The 19220-nt window shown below is 52.2% G+C and overlaps 1 protein-coding gene across 3 annotated transcripts; it reads right to left on the bottom strand.

Moving 5' to 3' along the window:
* Positions 1-107: 107 nt before the first annotated feature.
* Positions 108-11514, bottom strand: MICAL1 (microtubule associated monooxygenase, calponin and LIM domain containing 1). 3 transcript variants are annotated; one of them, XM_027551242.1, is made up of 26 exons: positions 11212-11497; positions 9597-9667; positions 9189-9494; positions 8877-9084; positions 8496-8600; positions 8050-8154; positions 7784-7939; positions 7050-7150; positions 6294-6551; positions 5898-6013; positions 5578-5704; positions 5350-5431; positions 4635-4782; positions 4013-4203; positions 3735-3823; positions 3557-3598; positions 3280-3363; positions 3004-3160; positions 2611-2687; positions 2037-2313; positions 1820-1920; positions 1451-1564; positions 1234-1327; positions 961-1060; positions 773-846; positions 108-388 (listed from the first exon to the last, which is right to left on the bottom strand). In XM_027551242.1, the coding sequence occupies exons 3-26, from the start codon at positions 9444-9446 to the stop codon at positions 240-242; spliced, it is 3213 nt and encodes a 1070-aa protein (XP_027407043.1). In that variant the 5' UTR covers positions 9447-9494; positions 9597-9667; positions 11212-11497; the 3' UTR covers positions 108-239. The 3 variants fall into 3 exon arrangements, with proteins under 3 accessions (XP_027407043.1, XP_027407046.1, XP_027407045.1); XM_027551244.1 differs by having other exon boundaries at positions 240-388; positions 9189-9467; positions 11212-11514; XM_027551245.1 differs by lacking the exon at positions 9189-9494 and having other exon boundaries at positions 11212-11507.
* Between the last annotated feature and the right edge of the window lie 7706 nt (positions 11515-19220).

Genomic DNA, 19220 nt, shown 5'->3' with positions numbered 1-19220 from the left:
TGACTGGGGCCAGGGGTCAGTGTGATTGTCACAGTGTAGACCTTTGGGCTCCCACCCGTCTGCCCTCCCTGCTCAGTCCCCACCTCACACCTGCAGCTAGCCAGAAGTCCTGTTTATGTCAGAAACTTTTTATTGTAAACACTGAGGCACTCTCCCAGGCAGCCCAGATGAACACAGGGTAGCACTGTCCTGGGGTAAGGCGGTCTTCCTGGCAGATAAGTCAGGCAGCCTGCCCTCTTCTAGCCCTGGACCCCGGGCTCCGAGGCCAGCTCACTGAGCCTGCGCTCCTCCTGGAGGCGGATGAGAGCATCTCGCTGGTTCACCACATCCAGTAGCTTCCTCAGGACCTGGTCCTCAGCCTGCCGATCGGCAGCTGTCTTTAGGGTTTCTGAAGGGAGGAGATGAAGCTTAGAGGACAGAGGATGCGGCAGAGAGGCCCAAGAGGCACAGCCTAATCCTAGCCTGTGTGACTTCTATAACCCCTGCTGTTTCCCACCCTGTGAAATTGGCTTATCAACACTAATGGTTTTCTAGCATTGTTAGCTGCAACATCATTCTTAAAGGAAATCTGGTGTAAAAGCTGAGTTGTGCAGCTCTGACTGAAGGTGCAGAGTAGGCGCTTGGAGCCCCATCCTCTGGTGTCCTTCAGTTCAAGAGGCAATTCAGGAGGCATTTCAGCCTCAGAGGTACTCAGATTGGAAGACTGTTGCTGGGCAGTATCTGCAGTCACGAGGCTTGTGCAAATACCAGCCTCTCCCCACATCCTGCTTACCTTCCCGGTTCATGTAGGTTCGCAGCTCTTGGTCCAGCTGCCACTGTTTCTCCTCCAAGTTCAGCTCCTGCACTCTGTGGAGGGCAGGAATAGAAAAGGCTTAGATGCCTAGGGTGAGCAAAGCCCTGGCTGGGGCCTGCCTGACTCAATGCCACTGTCCCCCACTCCCCAACCCTGACACCCCTTACGTGATCATGAGCTCAGCCTCCTCGGCCACTAGGCTGTTTTTCTTCTGGACGAGCTGTAGCAGCTGTTCCACCCATAATGCCTTTTGCTTTTCAGGGGAACCTGATAAGGAAAAAAGGGGGCCAGTCAGGCCTCCAGCCAGGATCATAGGAGTCATGGCATGAGGAATAGAGCCTGCTGTGAGCCAGACCTAGCAGTTTGGGGGTTGCTGGGGCAGAACACAGTGCCAGGAGGCAGAGGTCTCCTAGTTTTATCCCTCCCCTATCCTTACTCACTGCTTTGGCTCCTCAAAGCCAGCTCCAGCTCTGTGCCCCTGGCCTCCAGCTCCCTTAGAGCAGCCTCGATCTCATTTAGTCGCCGCTGGATGGCCTGAGGAGTACAAGACGGGGCCCAGGAGTCTCATGATCGCTCAAGAACAGAGTCCCAGGGGAGCTCTTATCCCCAGTCTCAGGATTCTAACCCCATCAGAACCTCGGAACCCTGAGGCCACACCTGAGCCTTGCAGAACCGCTTCATCTCCTCCTCCTTGGCCCGGCGCAGCAGAGTCCGACGCCACGTTGGATAATTGTTCATGGTGCCTGAGTTCTCAGCCAAGTTCCTCAGAAACTGTGACAGAGTCAGTGGATAGGGGTTGGGGAAGCTCCATTTAAGAAGGACCAGAAAGACCCTAGACTGGAAGTGGGGTAAGTCTGATAGAAAAGGTAGAGGCTTAGGGACATGAAAGAGTCAGACCACGTGAGAAGGTAATTTGGGCTCAGAAGAGGCTGGGTGCTGTGGGTTTCTCCTGGGTGAGGGGAGGCGTGTGTTGAGTGGATGTGTGCTGGCTTGGGCAGAATAGGTGGCCAGGTTCTTCCCACTCACATGTTCCATGTCTGAGTCCAAAGGCACATCTTCCTCTTCCTCTGTTTCCTCTTCACTGGAGGAGGACCTCTCTTCTTCCCCCATTTCCATGGCCTCAAGAACTGAGCAGGACGTGGACATGGGCTGGAATCCCCACGACCTCCCTCCCCATGCCCCACATACCTGTCCAAGAATCCAAAAACCACCCATGCCATCCCCACCCCGAGCCAGCAGCTACCTTGAGGGCTCTGGACTGGCATTCCCCAGCCCTTGAAGCTTGCTTCCAGGGCTTGGTGGGCCAAAGTGGAGCAGCTTCGGGGGGGCTTGGGTGGCGGCTCCATTTCCGGGTCAGGGGTGAGATGAAGGGAGGATAAACGCTGGCGTTCTGGGCTGGAGAGGCGGATCAATCGACGGGTGGGCTGGATGGGGTTTGGGACAGGACTGGTCCCTTGATGGAGGTCCACGGGAGTTGCGGGGCCTGATGGCGTGTTATTCTCACTCGACATGGGAAGGTCCTAGAAAAGCCACCAGATGTTCTGGTCAGTGAGTGACCTGCCCAGCATGGGCTGAGGCTGCCCCTTGAGACAGATGTGGTACCTGGCATTCATCCATTTGTGCCATTTACTGAACAGTGTCAGGCAGTGTTGTGGATACTTGAAAATATGTCAGTAAGTAAAACAGGACAAAGATCTCTGCCATCATGGAGTTTACACTCTCGTGGAGGACATTCAGTTTCCCCCCATTCACTCTGCTGGGCCGGGGAGCCCTTTCCTCCTCCTCACCCCCCCACCACACACTTCCACAGCTTTTACCTGACTCTCAGGACCTCTATCGCTGCTATCTTCTTCGTGGCCTGTCTGAGGCAGGTGCTGGAGGCAGTATAAATATCCTGAGAAGGTGGGAGAGGGAAGGAGGCATCAGATGTAGGCAGACCAAGGATCAGATATTCAGTCTATCAGGGAAGGTGGGGGTGACAAGACTGCATTTGTTGGTGAATTTCTACCAGCCTCCTGGTTTCTCAGAACCCCACATTTGGGGCTTTGGAGGGGACAGAGAAGACTGAGCTTAGGAGAAGAAAGCGTAATCTTTAGTTTGTTTTTCTACCTCATGCGCAGCACCCCAGTTCCTCTCCACTTTCAAGCTCCTGACCCTGCCTGGTAGGGCCAAATGCAGAGTCCCTCTGAATGCTTCCCAGGCCAACTCACCATCTCCTGGGTGCTGCCTATAGCCACCTGGCCATAATGTGGCCTCACAGATATGACAGCGGAAGCAGCTCCGGTGGAAGAAACGGCCATCAGCACAGAGGCGTTCCAGGATATAGAGGTGTTGCCCACAAAGTGCACACAGATCCTCAGCACTGGCCTGCAGTGATCCCCAGGTCCCAGGTTAGCTGGAGTCAAAGCCAAGGTCGGCCCTTCCCCTGAAACACACCTCCCTGCCCTTCCCAGGTCTTTGCCTGCAGACAGGGCCCCCGTGCTCACATCCTGCTGCTGGGATGGTGGTGTCATTGGTTCATCAGGCTTTGGGACAGGTGGCTCCTCAGTACTTGGGGTCTCCGCCTTTACCTGAAAAGGCCGAGAGGTAGAGGGACAGGGTCAGTTAGGGAGTCATGTGTGCAGATGAAAGAACTGGAAGGGAAAGGCGGTGAGACTGGATGGGGGGTTGGGTACAGGAGCTTGGGTAGCAAGCAAGACCTGGGGGACAGGACGTGGGAGAGCACCTCAGGGAAGGGACTGTCCAGCCCCTGCGTGCACTTACCTCCAGGCGAGGCTTCTTGCCACCAGCATCCTCCCCATTTTCCTGCAACAAGCCCTACATTCTAAGCATGGGCTCTGAGCCCCCACTTCTTTCCCCCAACTCTGGATGTCGTCCTCTTCATCTCAGGGACCCCCACAAGAACCCCACTGCCCAGCCCAACCCCACCCAAACTCTCTACCTGAGTTCGGGTCCGTTGCAGGGTCCTCTGCAGTTTGCCAAGGAATAGTACAGCGCTGGCAGTGCCCGGGGAGCCTTGGCTGACCGAGCCTGTGAGGAGAGTCGTGGAGATCAGGGGCGATACTATATCCCCAGAAGAGAGCTATGAGCCAGCCCAGAAGGCTAAAGGATACCTCTCCCAGGATGTCCCTTAGAGGGCGCTCTCTTGCTTGCTCTGTCTGTCTGTCCCTCTCTCACACACACACACCCTTGTCGTCCCACCCTTGTCTTCCAGCTCACCTGGGTTGTGTGGTACGCTCTTGAAGGCACTATGGAAGTGGCTGAGGTAGGCAATGAGGCCAAGTGGGTCACTCCCTGCCACCATCGCCTGTGCGGACAACACTGGTGTGATGCCCAGCTCATGCTCTGCCATCTTCAGCGCCCAAGAAGTAGCTTCCAGAGCCCCCATTCCCTGGAGCTCGGAGGGTTCCCTATGGGGCAGCAGGGAGAAGGGTCAGTGGGAGACCCAGAACTTGAGCCCACAGAAAGGGGAGGGATAGCGGGAAAGGGAGGCAAGGGCAGGAAGGGTTTTTATTCTCCGCTGCACACCCACCACCACCCAGCCAATCACAACGGCTTCTGGCCTTGGGGGCCTCCACCACTCACAAAGCTCTCCCTATTGAATGCATGCTCATGGGCAGAGGGGCAGGAGTACTATCTCTACAGAGGTGAAGCGACTAGAGCAGGATTATTAGCAAGTGATGGTGCTGGGATGCAGTGGCTGTACCACCTCCTACATGGTGATCCCCTGTCTCCTACATGGTGATCCCCTGTCATTCCACACTGCCTGGAGGGGGCGGTGGAGAGGCATGGAAGAGAGGGAGGGTCTATCAGGGACCCCCAAGCCCAATCCCTGACTCACAGTAGGGCGGGCCGCAGCCGGTGCACCAGGGCACACAGAGCCAGCCCATCAGCCCAGGAGGAAGACAGGTCAGTGACATGGACACCTGGGTATCCAGCCGTCTGCTCCTGGCACCAGCGCAGCAGCTCCTCCTGGGAGCCCACTGCCCCTAGGAAGAGGAGGTTGCACTTGTACCCAGGGCACCCCAGCCCGCAGAGAGAGCCCAGCTGCTGGCTGTGGGGTCTGTATGGGAGCCAGAAGCAGGGACCCACCCCGACTGAGCACCAGCCTAAGAATGTGAGCAGTACCTCCTTCATCCCCATTTTCTCATTTGAAAAAAAATCTTTTGGGGGAATAAAGTGAAATCACTGCTAGCCACAGAGAGGCCAGCAGGCTATGAACTGAGGGGCAAGGGAAGCCCAGAGGCTGAAAGGAGAGGCAGGTTTGGGGTCTGCCAGGTGGGAAGGGGCAGGACAGCCAAGAACAGCGCAGCACGGCTGCCATCCAGTGTTTCAGTGGTGGTTAAAGTGCTGAGATACTCCGCACAGGCTGCCAAACGGCTGCTGCCAAGCGCCTGCTGCCCTGTGCTCTCCAGGATGCCCCCAATCTCCACCCCCCAACCCAGCGGGGCTCCAGCACCCTGCTCCCTGCTGCCAGCAGCTGCAACTGCTGTCGGTGCCTACGCATCACTGTTCGGTCAAGGTTTTAGACGTGCCCGTGGAGGAGGACTGCTCACCAGTGGCTGCCTTTCCGGAGTCTGTCTCGTCACTCATCCTCTGCACAGGCTCCTTGGCCTCCATGTCGTATAGGTCTCGTACCTACGGCAGCCCCTTTCAGGTCTCCAGGCGGGCTGACCACACACCCGCTCAGCCCATGGGGGAGGGCTGCCTGGGTGGGGCTCACCCAGAGGGACAGTGGCTGCGGGGACCAGGAGGCAAGGACTGTGCTGGGGTGGAGTGCTGACCTGACTGGGGGTCACAGCCCGGAGGTTCAGGTTGGGGTAGCGGGTGGCGGGGTCCAGCCCGTACTGTGCCACGTTGCGGTGCATGTTCTCCGGGGACGTCTGTGACAGGAGCTGGTACAAGCTCTCTCTAGGGGATGAGGGTGAGGGACGGGCACAAGCAGGAGGCCACCATTAGCGCTCACCCCTCAACCACCACCGGGCTTTTGCCTTATTCTCCTTTATCCACTCCCCTATCTACTCCCCCAGCATCTCCGAACCTATTCCCGTGTCTTGTCCCACATCCAGCCCTGCCCTGCCCCACCCCCCAACTCAGGCCTCACCTCTCTGCCAACACCTCTAGGGGCCCAGCGCCCTCTGCCCACCGCTTCACCATCCAGGCGGCATCAAAGGCTGCCAGGAAGCCCCGGGCCACTCCAGTGCCCAGGGGCCAGAAGGGCTGCAGGGCCAGAAGGACAAGAAACAGCTCAGTGAGGGCCCAACGGAGGACCCAACCCCCAACAGGGTTGCCCGAGCCCACATGCCCCCAGGGGCAGAGCTGGAGGCCCCCTGACACCACCAGGCCACCCTCAGCTCCTCTTTACAACAGTAAACATTTTATTACCCTCCCCCCCCCCACTTCCCATGAGGCTGCTTCTTCCCCCAACCAGGGAATCCCCGTGCCTCCTTACACAGAACCCAGAGAGCCACTCCCCAAGCAGGGAACACTGAGCCCTTACCTCCACCAGGCAGTCCCCGACCAGCCCCAGCAGCAGGCGGGTGCCGTGCCTCTCCTGCACCCGAGCAGAGCTCTCTGCCCGCATCATACTTGTGAAGTCAAAGGCAGAGACGTCCGGCCGCCCGTGGGCGTCCCGGGCAAACTCCAGCTTCCCAAGTTTGCCGTGGGTGGCGAAGTCGGCAGCTGCCCGAGCAAAGCGCTGCAAAGCCTCGGGCACCACATTGGCGCTGCCCAGCAGCCGTTCAGTATCGGGCCAGTCCTGTGTGGCCGACAGATCAGAACCATCAGTGTCCCATCCCCTCAGGTACACATCCCTGAGGCCCCAGGAATGGGCTTCCCCAGATTAAACAGCAGTTGGAGGCTGAGCTGGGACTAGACGTGAACATCCTGCCTCCCAGGCCCAGCATCATTACATGTGTTCAACTAGTTCATTCAGCAGATACCTTCAGGGTGCTTACTACATAGCAGGCACCATTCTAAGCTCTGGGAATCATCAGCAAGGAAGAGACAGACAAAACCCCTTGTGGAGCTTAGTCCTCATGGAGTGCAGTGCTGTGACTGGTATATGGTGTTGAGCCCAGAATAGGATTCAAGTGGCCATGTAAGTCTCAGAGGAGAAGAACTTACTGAGGTGGAGAAAGTGCCACTGCAGACAGGATGGACTCCCTCCACACCCAGGGGGAGACCATGTCCAGGCCTGGACCCTACCTCCCAGGGTCCACCATTCAGTCCCCCCATGCCTGGGCCTGGGCCCCACCTTATGCAGCACTCCCAGCCGTAGCAGGCACTGCTTCTTGGCTGTCATCACAAAGTAGTGGGTGTCATCTTTGTAGTACACGATATTCTCCAGATCGATGCCTGTGGGGTCAGGGTAGGGTGCAGGGGATGTGTCTCCTCTAGTTATGTGTCACTTCTCCAAATACACCAGACATGCCTGACCTCTGAGCTGGGATCACAGCTTAGCCTGCAGTGGGTCCTTCCTACACAGGGACCCATGAGTTCTGGTGGCACCATGGACCATCTATCTCAGGCCCAGCAGATGGAGGAGCAAAGAGAGAAACCAGGGTGGAGTGGCAGCAGGGAGACATGAACCACACGGTCACAGGCTTACAGAGGACAGCCTGGCTTCTCCAAATGAGATGCGTACACTCCAAAGGGCGTGGTAGTATGAAGCCAAAGAAAACCTAGAACACCTTCTGGAAGTACCACTTACACTTTGAATTTATGTCACTTTTATATTAAAGCCTATGTACAGAAGCACAAAGCAAAAGCCCATGCATTTGGCAAGAGATTTCTAAGACTTGTCATGCTGGATGGCCAAGTGCGGTTGTGCCTGCTGACTCCCTGAGGGCTCAGGTTCTTTGCTGCCAGGACCACAAAGATGGACAAGTGTGGGATTCTTTGGACTGTGGACAGGTCTAAGAGGGAGAGTCGGGAGCTAGGCCACAGTCAGGCACTCGGAAGGGAAACCCTGTGAGGAAGGGCCCTGACCTGTAGCTTTGAGCAGGCTCTGGAAGAAGCTCTGGTTGTAGATCCTGGCCACACCACTGATCTCGGGCACCTGTGTCTCTTCCACGGTGCGCCCGTTCACAAAGTTAGCCGTGATGCCAATTGCCAGTTTGCCGCGCATTTCTCGCACTGTGAAGCCTAGAGGTGGGGACAGGTGGGGAGTGGCCGGGGGATGAGGGGCGTAACAGCCTAGAAAGGCCCAGGAGGAGCTCAAGATGCTGGCTTCTTCAAGGGAAGGGATCACTCACCTTCAGGGACGAATTTACCTCCAGCCGCAGAGATGAGGACATCAAATTCATACTTGGCCAGTTGGGCTGGGGGGCTGGGCTGGAGCTGGGCACGCCAACCACTCCCTGGAGCAGAAGATGTGAGTGGCACAAAGATATAGAAAACTGAAGGGGTGTCTATATTCCCAGGACAATCCAATGAAATAAATAAACATTTAAAGGGTTTTGTGGTTTACAAAGCAGTGACACAGTCTATCAAATGACACCTTCACAACAGCCATGGAAAGGAGGTAAAGAAAGAAATACTTCACATTTTACAAAAGTCCAAAATGAGGCTCAGCAGGGTTTGAAAAAGGCCAGGCTGTGAGAAAGGGAGACTCAGCTGACTCCCAACCCCACCCTTTTTCTTTTGCAAGGCCAGGGTATCCTTGGTACATGGGGGTTCTCAAGAGCAGAAAAATACCTACCCTTTTTGGGAGGAGGCTGCAGGCCAGTGAAAGTGATGCCCCAGTGGATTTCCACCCCCAGCAGTAATGCCACTTTCAACAAGAGGAGCTGCAGTTGCCGGATGCCTGGAAGGGAGAGGACATTAGCGACAGGGACCCCAGGATCCTACAGCCTCCCCAAATACCAGTGTGTACCTGGTCTGGGCTGGAGAAAGTCTTAGAGCTCACTCAGTCCAAGTGCCTGTTTTACAGGTGAGGGACCTGAGTCCTGAAAGCCATCTGACTGCAGTGAATCTTGACCACCCTGCCCTGGGCTGGCCCAGCAGCCCCCAACCCCCACCCTACTGGCCTGTCTCTAGGCCCAGGCTCATCCGCCCCTCCAGGCCACCACACGGTGCTCACTGATGTGGTCCAGGGAGCCTGTGCAGAAGCGCCCATAGAACTTCTTGGCGCCGAGTGCCCGAAGGTCGTGGATGGTGAAGGGCCAGAGGTGGAGCACGTTGTGGCGAGAGAACTTGGTGCGCTTTTCCACCAGCACCACTCGGGCCCCCAGCATCGCCAGCTCCACAGCAGCCCGCAGACCGCAAGGTCCCGCACCCACCACCAGGCACTGCGAACACATAAGGCAGCACAGGCATGGCGGGGGGCGGGGGGAGAGGGGGCTCCTCTGACTCCGCCCACTCTCCAAGCCCCACCCCAGGCACTGAGACACACCTTAGTGCCGGTGCAGGCCCGGCCCTGCTGGTAGACCGGCTGGCTCGCTCTCTTGTCCAGCTTGGCCCACAGCGACTTGGCATTCCAGTAGTTGAGCTGGGCCTTGACCTTGTGGTACTGGGAGAGCCCCCCACCAGGCTCCACCCCCAGGGCCCCGCATAGCCCTTGAAAGCTGCTCAACACATCCTGGCACAGCTGGGCCTGCAAGAAGCTCTCAAAGTGGGCATGCGCTGGGTTGGTGGAGATGGTTGAGGCCATGGAGACCCCTGGGAGGGGATCCTGGGGAGGGGCAGAGGCAAGTGGTTGCTGGAAAGAAGAAAGGAAGAGATTGCAAGAGGCTGGAGAAAGGAGGAAGGGAAAAGAGGAGAAGAAGGCAGTGTGGTATCCCCAGGGAGCTCCAAGTCCTACCCAGATGGGCTCCTCTCCTCTCTGTCAGCTGCTCCACAGACAGCCGCAATCCATTCAACTTCAAGTGAAATCTGCCAAGTTTGGAAATGAAAAATCAGCAGTCCTGAGCCCAGTGGGCCTGCAGAAAGCTAGGGAGCCTCCAGCTCAGCCTTGTCAGCCAGGAATCTCCAGGCCCTACTCCAATCCCTGGGGGACAGCAGTTCTTACCCGGCCTTAAGCGAGGCCCTGCAAGCAGGCCAGGGGAATTTCTCAGACATGAAGAGAGCAGGGTGTCAGAGAAATGGGCTTTCCTTGCAGTACAGATAGGGACAAATCTAATATCTGCAACACCAGCTGCCAGGCACACATACTGTCCCATCTCACCCCATGCCTCCTTGTGCCCGGCAGCCCTCAACGGACTCAGTGTGCTGTTGGGTGTGGTGTGTCTTATGCCAGGGGCAAAGTTTTCCTCCTTAGCACTTGCCATTGCCTCTTAAAGGGGAGGAGGAGGTGGTGGTGGTGGTTTAGTCGCTAAGTCGTGTCCAATTCTTGGGACTCCATGGACTGTAGCCCGCTAGGTTCCTCTGTCCATGGGATTCTCCAGGCAAGAACTCTGGAGTGGCTTGCCATTTCCTTCTCCAGGGGATCTTCCCGACCCAGAGATCGAACCCTGGTCTGCATTGCAGTCAGATTCTTTACCAACTGAGCCGCTAGGGAAGCCCCTTCTCTAACCACGTAGGATCCACTTCCCACCACCAAACTACCTTAACAGACAGCCCCAGGATGTTGCATCTGTCTGGTGACAAACAACTAACTGGGCCTATTTCTGACTCACTGTGGTCAGAATACTTCCCCTGTGACTTGCTGCTGCTCCAGTGGCCACAAGACCGTTGGGGAGTTGGGGGGCGACAGGGCAGCAGGATTCGCTCCGCCCAGCTTCTCTCGCTCCCATAGACACCCCGCCCCATCCCTGCTCGCTCTCCCAGGAATCTCTCCAGACAAGGCTTCTCTTTGTCCCCTTCTCCCTCGCTCGGGCACCCACGCAACTTGAGGGGTGGCAGAGCTTTCTCACTTTGGGACCAGGAGGAATCAGAGGGTACGGGGATGTGGTTTCCCACGGGGGAGTTAAGGACGGTGGTGGCGTAGACCAGGGAAGACCCTTGAGCTGATCCCCCTGACCCCATCAGTCGCCTTCCCGGTCCCAGCCCGGAGCCCCGCAGGCCAGGCCCAGGCAGGAGATTAAAATCACCGCCATAGGTCACCTGGACGAGGCGGACTGAATGTCAGTAAGAGCAAAGGTCTCTCTTGTAAGGTGGAAAGGAGGAAGACCTCAGCGAAGTGGGGAGAGGAGCGACCCAATCTGGAAACACCAAAACAAAGAATGTGCGAGCGGTAGGGCGGTCCAGGATGGAGGGAGCTGGACCACTGGCAGCGGGCGGTTGGGAGTACTCACACTCTGGACCGTAAAGTTTGGGAGGGGCTGGGCAGGACGGAGGCGCAGAGAGACGGCGCCTGACGGGCCAGGCGGGATTCACGAGGGCCTCGAGCCACGGTTCCCAGGAGGCGCGTCCCTACCCCCCCACCCCGGGACCCCGCGGGGCGGGGGGCGCACATTTGGCGCAGCTGGACAACTTACCCGGGGGCTTGGGAGCCCGCAGGGGTCTCTTCCTGCCAGGCGGGAGTCCCAGTCCGGGCGGGTTGGGAGGCGGGGACAGAGGAAGGGGGGTGGAGGCGGAGGAGGAAGGGGGGGTGGAAGAGGCAGAGGAGGCGCGGACCAAAACCCGGGATTGAGGGGCTGCGGGCCTGTGCGCCCGACCGGCGAGTCTAGCTGGGCGTGGGCTTCGGCCAAGCAAGCTCAGCCGGCAGAGCCTTTATTGGAGCCTCATTAACATCTCATTAGCCGGCGATCCCCGGCTGGGGGCAGCCAGGGGCCCGCCCACGGCTGCAGGGTGGTGCCCGAGGGCGTGGCGCCGCAGACTCAGTGTTCCGGCTAGGGGCGGGAGACCCCGGCCCAGCCTAGCCCTGTCGCTTAAGCCAAGCGTAGGAGGCTCCGGGAACCCAGCAGCACACTAGCGGCGGAGGCTCCGGGAGCCCGGCAGCACACTAGCGGCCTCCGGCTCCATTCCGGAGCCTGCGCCTAAAAGCTTGTCCTTCCCAGGCGGGCGAGGCAACCCGCCCTTGCGCAGTACCTACTGAGCTGCCGCCTTCGAGACCTGGGCCGGAGAAGGAGCTCGCGCTGAGCAAGAAGTTTGCAGAAGCTGTAGGGTAGCGCCGAAGCATCTGCGTCCTTTACACCTCTCCTACGAGGAGATTCACGGCCCGGGTACTCCACGATGGATCCAAGCTCGGTGTCCACCTACCCTGCAACCAGTCTGCACCTAGACCCGGGCTGAGGGCATCCGGCACGGACGCAAAGTCCTGGAAACTCGGCAATATGCAGCATCCACAGCGGCAGAAGTGAGAGGGCAAGAAGGTCTTGGGGTAGGGCTGGGGGTGTTGGACCACTACTAAGACAGACAGAAATGAGAAGGGTGTAAATGAGAGGCTGGCTCCCCAATATTCAAGAATGCCTGGGAGAAAGGACCCACAGAACTGTTTGGTACCAACTTCCTCATATTCCCAATGAGGAAACAGCTGAATGTGAAGGCACTCTTCCAAGGTCATTCAACTAGTTAATATTAATAAAACATCAGTTTTCCTTTATTAAACGTCTACTATGAATATTAATCTCAATGATCACAAATGTCCCCTTTTACTGAAAAGGAAACCGAAGGTCACCCATGGCAAAGTTACACAGCAAGTGGCAGAGCTGGTATGGGACCCAGGTCTATCTACCACCACACCAGTGTTGATCTAATGTGACAAGTGAAAGGCTGGCATCCTGAGAGACTGCTTCTTGTTTAGAGGAAGTGACACCATTACACTGGAAACACTCACAAAACAGAGGAATGAATGGCACTGGAAAGAGCTGGGGACCCTATGGCTCTCCCCTTCTCTTTATTCTCTCTTTGCATTGCCTGGAAACCCTCTGAGACCCAGTAAGACCTATATATACACTGCTCCCAGCTTGAGATGAGAAGCAGGGAAGGAGAAATGCCTACTTTCTGCTGGCAGAGGCAGGGAATTGAGCCAGGTCCAGCTCAGGAAACCAGGGCAGTCTCCCAGCTGGGCCCATCCTAGCCCTTGGGTATGACTAGTCATTTGGCTTGAAATCAATTTGCCAAATATGAGACACACCCATATTTAAATACATTGTGTCAGAAGGATTCTAAGTCCACTCTGAATGGGTTACCTGTTTTAGAATCATTCCATTTCCCTTTCACTAGTAGATGGTAAATAATCAGCAGCTCTGACTTTGAGGTTAGCAGAGGCCCTGCAAGGTCTGGCTCTTGACTCAATGACTTGCATCTCAACCAAATAGGGGTTTGTGGCTCTCCAAATGGCAGAAAGTAAAATTTGTCTTTAAAAAAGAAAACAGAATAATGACTTCATCAGTGCTTAAAAATAACTGCTGACTTGGAGTTTCACTCTATGTTAATTAAAGATACATGGTAGAGCAAAGAGCAATGGGGAATGGTTTGTAATCTAGAAGATCTGGCCAGATGGCAGCTTTACTTCACATGAACTTAAGCGACCTTGAAAAGTCACCAACCAGTATGTTTCAGTCTCAGCTCTAAATGGAGGCACTTTAATTACTGAATCTTTTCAATGCATTTTGATTCTAAAATCCTGTTACTCATTGTTGGTGATTCTAAGAAATGTACAGTCTAGAAGGCCCAAAACAAATTCTATTTTAGACTTTCTTCAAAGACAGTCATGATCCACATTATTGAGTCATGATCCATATTACATGTGTATACAAAACTAAAAATACTGGCACAGACACACTGGCTAATTTATACTGGGTCAAATAAGTGGCTGATATGTGAAAAATCAGTTGGGTTTTTTGTTTGTTATTGGCCATGTGGGACATGGCCTGTGGGATCTTAATTCTCTGACCAGGGATCAAACCCAAGCGCTGGATATGCTGAGTCCTAACCACTAGATTGCCAGGGAATTCCACAAAAAGTCACTTTTAAAAGAATCTCAGGACTTCCCTGGTGGTTCAGTGGTTAAGAATCTGACTCTCCAACTGGCAGATGGTAAAATGTCTTTAAAAAAAGATCACAGAATAATGATCTGACTGCCAATTCAGAGGACATAGTTCCATCCCTGGTCTGGGAAGATCCCACATGCCATGGGGCAGCTAAGTCTGTGGGCCACCGTGACTGACCCTGCGCTCTAGAGCCTACAAGCGGCAACTCCTGAAGCCTGCGCACCTAGACCCTGTCCTCTGCCAACAGGAGAAGTCACTACAATGAGACCCCCCTACCGCAACTAGAATAGTCCCTGTGTAGCAACAAAGACCCAGTACAACCAAAACTAAATACACATTTTAAAAAATAATAAGCTCAAGATGAACAGAGAGTGCTTCCAGAGAACTTGTGCATCTGGGTGTGAAGGGAAGGCCCCCGCTAGAAGATGATGCCTGATTTGAGAAAGAAGAGTTACTCAACTGAATAAAAGCAGGAAGCAGATTTCAAGAACATAAACAAAAAAATAAATAAATAAATAAATAAATAAATAAAATAAAAAAGAATAAAAGAATCCCATTCTAATGTTTTTGCAAATAAATCATGCGAGTAGTGGCCTAGGTTAAAAACCTGAGCCATTAAAACAGGGTTCCTTTCCTCTAATTTACACCATGTTGTCTTTCTGCAATGCCATCCTTACCTCACCTGTCATCCTTTCATCTCCTAAACCTGGAGTCAGAAACTGGATCCCATACTGCAGGTGATGGTTCTAAGCCATCCTATATATGACTTTACACCCGTAGGTCAGTGTGTTCAAAGGCCACACCCACAGTCCTGGGTCAGGAGCCACAGCTGCTGTCTAACCAAGCAGACACAGGAGCAGACACAGCTCCTAATGTAAAAATAATTACCAGCTGAGTCCAAAGTGTAGCGTGCTGTGGACAGATATGAAAGGTGGCTTGACTGAGATTAAAGGGTAAGAGACAATTAGAGGGTGGGGAAGTGACACTTGCACTGAATTCTGACAGATGTGCAGACGCTGAGACGGAGAGGAGGTGCAGAAACCTTTCAAGCCTGAGAAACTGCCTGCCTCAAAGCCTAAGGCAGGAAGTTGCTGGCTGTGTTTCGAGAACAGCAAGGAAGATCGTGTGGCTGGAAGTGAGAATGGGGAAGGGACCCAAGAGGAAGATGGGCTGGGGATTTTATTCTGAGTGCAGTCGGAAACTGCAGAAGGATTATAAGCAGAGCAGAAGTAATGATCATATTTGCATTAAGCACACAATATTCATGCATTTAGCAAGGCACTGTGCTTGATGCTCAGGACAGAGCAGTGAGCCCAGATGGATCATCATTTCCAGCAGAAAAGGGGGCGGGGGAGGGGAAGAAAGGCAGGCATACCGGCAAGAGGACATGCTGATGGTGCAGCAGTTGGGATGGAGGAAGTGGATGGACTCAAAATACAGTCTGAGGTGAAACTGATATAACTTGATGATGGATTGGGAGTGGAGGGTGAGGAAAGGCCCATCAAGAATGAATTCCAGCTTTCTCTTAAGGCTGGTAAGAGTGAGTGACTTGAAAATTTGGGTCCCTCATCCTTTCTTACTCTGCCCTGAAACCTCATCCTCTATAGGCTGCATTTTATTCAAATACTTTCCCCAGAAATCAATGATGATTTCATATACTCTGAGATAACACAAAGGACAGAGATTAAAAACACAAATAGGCTCAGGATGTTTAAATACTTTCCTATATTTTTGTTAAGAGAGTACTTGCATACTTCAGACATTAAGATTATAGGAAAATTTGTCCAGAAGCCACTTAATCATACTAGAATTATGTATAAGAGGTAGATTTTTTTTTAAATGTAGACATTCTTGTTTATAACTAATTTAGCCTAAGGAAGCTTCAGTTTAACTTTTCATCCAAGGATGAAACAAACTAAAACAAAAGCCAAACTATTCCTTTGGAATATTTTCAAATCCATATATTAAATGATCTAATATTATGGATAAGATTTCCCTGGTGGCTCAGATGGTAAAGAATCTGCCTGCAATGCAGGAGACCTGGATTCAGTCCCTGGGTCAAGAAGATCCCCTGGAGAAGGGAATGGCAACCCATTCCAGTATTCTGGCCTGGAGAATTCCATGGACAGAGAAGCCTGGCAGGCTACAGTCCATGGGGTTGCAAAAAGTCAGATAAGACTGAGCGACTAACAGTATCATGGATATTAAGAATTCAAAACAAATTGGGACTTCCCTGGTGGTCCAGTGGTTAAGACTCATGCTTCCACTGCAAGGGGTGAGGGTTCAGTCCCTGGCTGGGGAACTAAGATCCTCCATGCCACATGGTGTGGCCAAAAAAAAAAAAAATTCAAAACAATAAATTATGCTCTGAGACCAAGAAACTTCCCTGACCTCTGCTCAAATTTTTTCCTTTCTATATGTCACACTGGATATAGTACTATTTTTCACTTATATTATAAAGGAAGAAAGCTAAGATCTCTTCCTAATGTTATCTAAAGTTCCTACACTTTGTTGAGAAGGTAATCAAATGAGCTTCAGTATAAAAGCTCTTCTGAAAGTAGTGAAAGTGGGAGTCACTCAGTCATGTCCAACTCTTGGACAGGCTCCTCTGTCCATGGAATTCTTCAGGCAAGAATACTAGAGTAGGTAGCCATTCCCTTGTCCAGGAGATCTTCCCCACCCAGGGATTAAACCCAGGTCTCCTGCATTGCAGGCAGATTCTTTATTGTCTGAGCCATCAGGGAAGCCCAAAAGCTCTCCTAATGCTGATGCTGATGCTAAGTCGCTGCAGTCGTGTCCGACTCTGTGCGACCCCATAGACAACAGCCCACCACGCTCCCCCGTCCCTGGGATTCTCCAGGCAAGAACACTGGAGTGGGTTGCCATTTCCTTCTCCAATGCATGAAAGTGAAAAGTGAAAGTGAAGTTGCTCAGCTGTGTCCGACCCTCAGTGACCCCATGGACTGCAGCCCATCAGGTTCTTCCACCCATGGGATTTTCCAGGCAAGAGTACTGGAGTGGGGTACCATTGCCTTCTCCTAGTGTGGTACATTTCCAGTAAGAATGATGATATGTATATATATTCTAGTCAACTCATGTGTTTGTTGTTTAACTATGTGTAAAGAATTTGAAAGCAAGATAAACTATCGCAGTGACATTCCAGCTTCTTTTAGAGGTCATTCCGTTATACCTGCTGTTTACAAAAGGCAAAGGGAATTTTTTTGGGGGGGGCGGGGGGCGGGTAACTCCTCCAGATCTACTCTTTACAAAAGCAGGACAAAGCATTTTCTTTAAATTCTTGAGAATTTAAGCTTATTTTAGTTTGGAAACTAAGGATGAACATTTACAAGGTTAGCAAAAATAAAGCAAATCTGCCCTAAATACAAAATAGCTTCAGTCAGAAATCTGAAAAAAGGGCCCACTTACAGAAGTTCTATTTTCACTTTAGTAGAAACTTCTATTCAATTGGCAAATTGCGATTAAGCTTTGAAGCTTAATAGTAGTAAAATACCAACATGAGTATTATTAATATGGTAGTTACTGCATTTCTGTAGGATAGAGACTAACTTTTACTATTATTGTTTTATATAAAAAGCTTATGATTTTATGCTAAAATTTCATAAGCAGATCCTCTAGTCAATAAGGTTCTACTACATGAAGCAGATCATATGTAAAGAGAAACCCAGCTTAATGTTTCAAAAGGCTGATGGTATTAAGCCCATCCGGTAGAATAGCCAGCCCTGTGCTCTAGTTCCAGTTCTGCCACTTACTGTGTGACCTTGGGCAATGGGCGTCATCTGTTGGTGCCTCAGTGTTCTCATGTGTAAAATAGGTGTAATAATATAGAAACGTCATGACAATTAAGTAAAGTAAGATTGTGCTTCAAATGGGTTATGGGTGTGTCCCAGACACTACTTCAGATGCCAGGTGTTACTGATGCCCATACATCAAAATGTGACTATTTGGAGATACTGCCTTTAATGAGGTAACCAGGGTAAAATGTGGTCACCAGGGTAAGCCCTAATCCAGTATGAGTAGTGTCCTTACAAGGAGATTAAGATAAAAACACAGAGAGGAAGAGCATGTGAAGACACAGGAGGAAAAGATGGCAAGGAGGCCTCAGAAGACACCAGTCCTCACCAGTCCAACACCTTCATACTAGACTTTCGGCCTCTGGAACTGTGAGAAAATAAACTTGTCATTTAGGCCACTCAGTTTGTGGTATTTGTTATAGCAGCCCTACCTAGCAAACTAATTTGCCAATAATGGCCAGAGATGCCTGAAGTCCTCTAACTGAAGGGTACCATGTAAGACCTTCTGTGCACCCTGATACAGAAAAGGTTTCAGAGGCCCTAAGATAGAGACCTGAAACACCGGCTTTGCTCAAGGCCTACAGTAAAGATTCAACGTAGTAGATATTGTTATTACTCCAGCTTATGAAAACCTAGGTGTAAGCATCTCTAATGAGACTCTCATATCCCTCAGCATCATGTGACCAGTTGCTCACATTCACAGCATAAGAACCAGATGCAGAAAAATAACACAGATGAGAGACAGAAAGAGTTTCAAGAAACACACAGGGCAAGCTCAAGGACAGCTCATTTTGATGGCAAGAGCTCAAGTCTTCCCAAGGCTAGCCTCCTACTGAGAGAAAACCAAAGATTCACCTTCAAAAGTGATAGGGTCATTTCAGCAGCCTGGAAGCGTAATATTCTGCTATAGTTCTATAGTGTTAGTCGCTCAGTCATGTCCGACTCTTTGCGACCCCACTCAATGTGGCCCACCAGGCTCCTCTGTCCGTGGAATTCTCTAGGCAAGAAGACTGGAGTGGACTGCCATGCCCTCCTTCAGGGGATCTTCCTGACCCAGGGATCGAACCCGGGTCTTCTGTTTTGCAGGCAGATTCTTAACTGTCCGAGCCACCAGGGAAGACTTACTAGGCTTCTACTAGTACTACTTCTCTACTGGTCCCTAAGAACCGCAATTTGTATTTCTGTACTTGTTAAAACAATTATTTCAATTGCACAAGCTTAATACAAAATAAGTTGTGAAACAATGAGCCAACAACTTCTCAAAGACAATAGAAACATTTTTTCTGTACATGTCATTTCCTTTGGGTGCAGTTACTGAATTTTAAAATTAGGATTTCAGGGACTTTCCTGGTGGTCCAGTGGCTTAGACTCCATATTCCCACTGAAAGGGGCGAGAGTTTCAAGGAAGGAGAGTTCAGTCCCTGATTGGGGAACTAAGATCCTGTGTGCCCACACCTGGGCTGGCCAAAACAAAAACCAAAACCGATGAAACCTTAAAATTCAGGATTTAATTCAAAGGGACAGAATGTGTATTTGGGACACAGAAGAGAGACTTGATTTATAAAGCTTTCCTTTTCTCACTTCCCTTTGACAGCTGGTCAAATAACCCAGAATCTTCCAGGAGAGATTTTTATTGCTGAGCCCGGCTCTCATGCTAGAGACGGGTAACAGGTGCTCCAGAAGCCACTAGCTAACATGTGGGTACCAAGCGCTCACAATGCAGCTAGTGTGACTGAG

This window comes from Bos indicus x Bos taurus, chromosome 9 (assembly GCF_003369695.1).
Source record: "Bos indicus x Bos taurus breed Angus x Brahman F1 hybrid chromosome 9, Bos_hybrid_MaternalHap_v2.0, whole genome shotgun sequence".
Taxonomy (NCBI): domain Eukaryota; kingdom Metazoa; phylum Chordata; class Mammalia; order Artiodactyla; family Bovidae; genus Bos; species Bos indicus x Bos taurus.
The sequence above is the reverse complement of the archived record's forward strand: the minus strand, read 5'-3'. Positions and strand labels throughout refer to the sequence as shown.

Coding starts and splice junctions, on each gene's coding strand:
- MICAL1 (XM_027551244.1), bottom strand. CDS start 9,446: ATGGCCTCAACCATCTCCACCAACCCAGCGCATGCCCACTTTGAGAGC. Junction 8,601..8,876: donor AGGCTCCCTGGACCACATCA/GTGAGCACCGTG, acceptor TCTCCCTTCCAG/GCATCCGGCAACTGCAGCTC. Junction 3,364..3,556: donor GCAAGAAGCCTCGCCTGGAG/GTAAGTGCACGC, acceptor CGGCCTTTTCAG/GTAAAGGCGGAGACCCCAAG.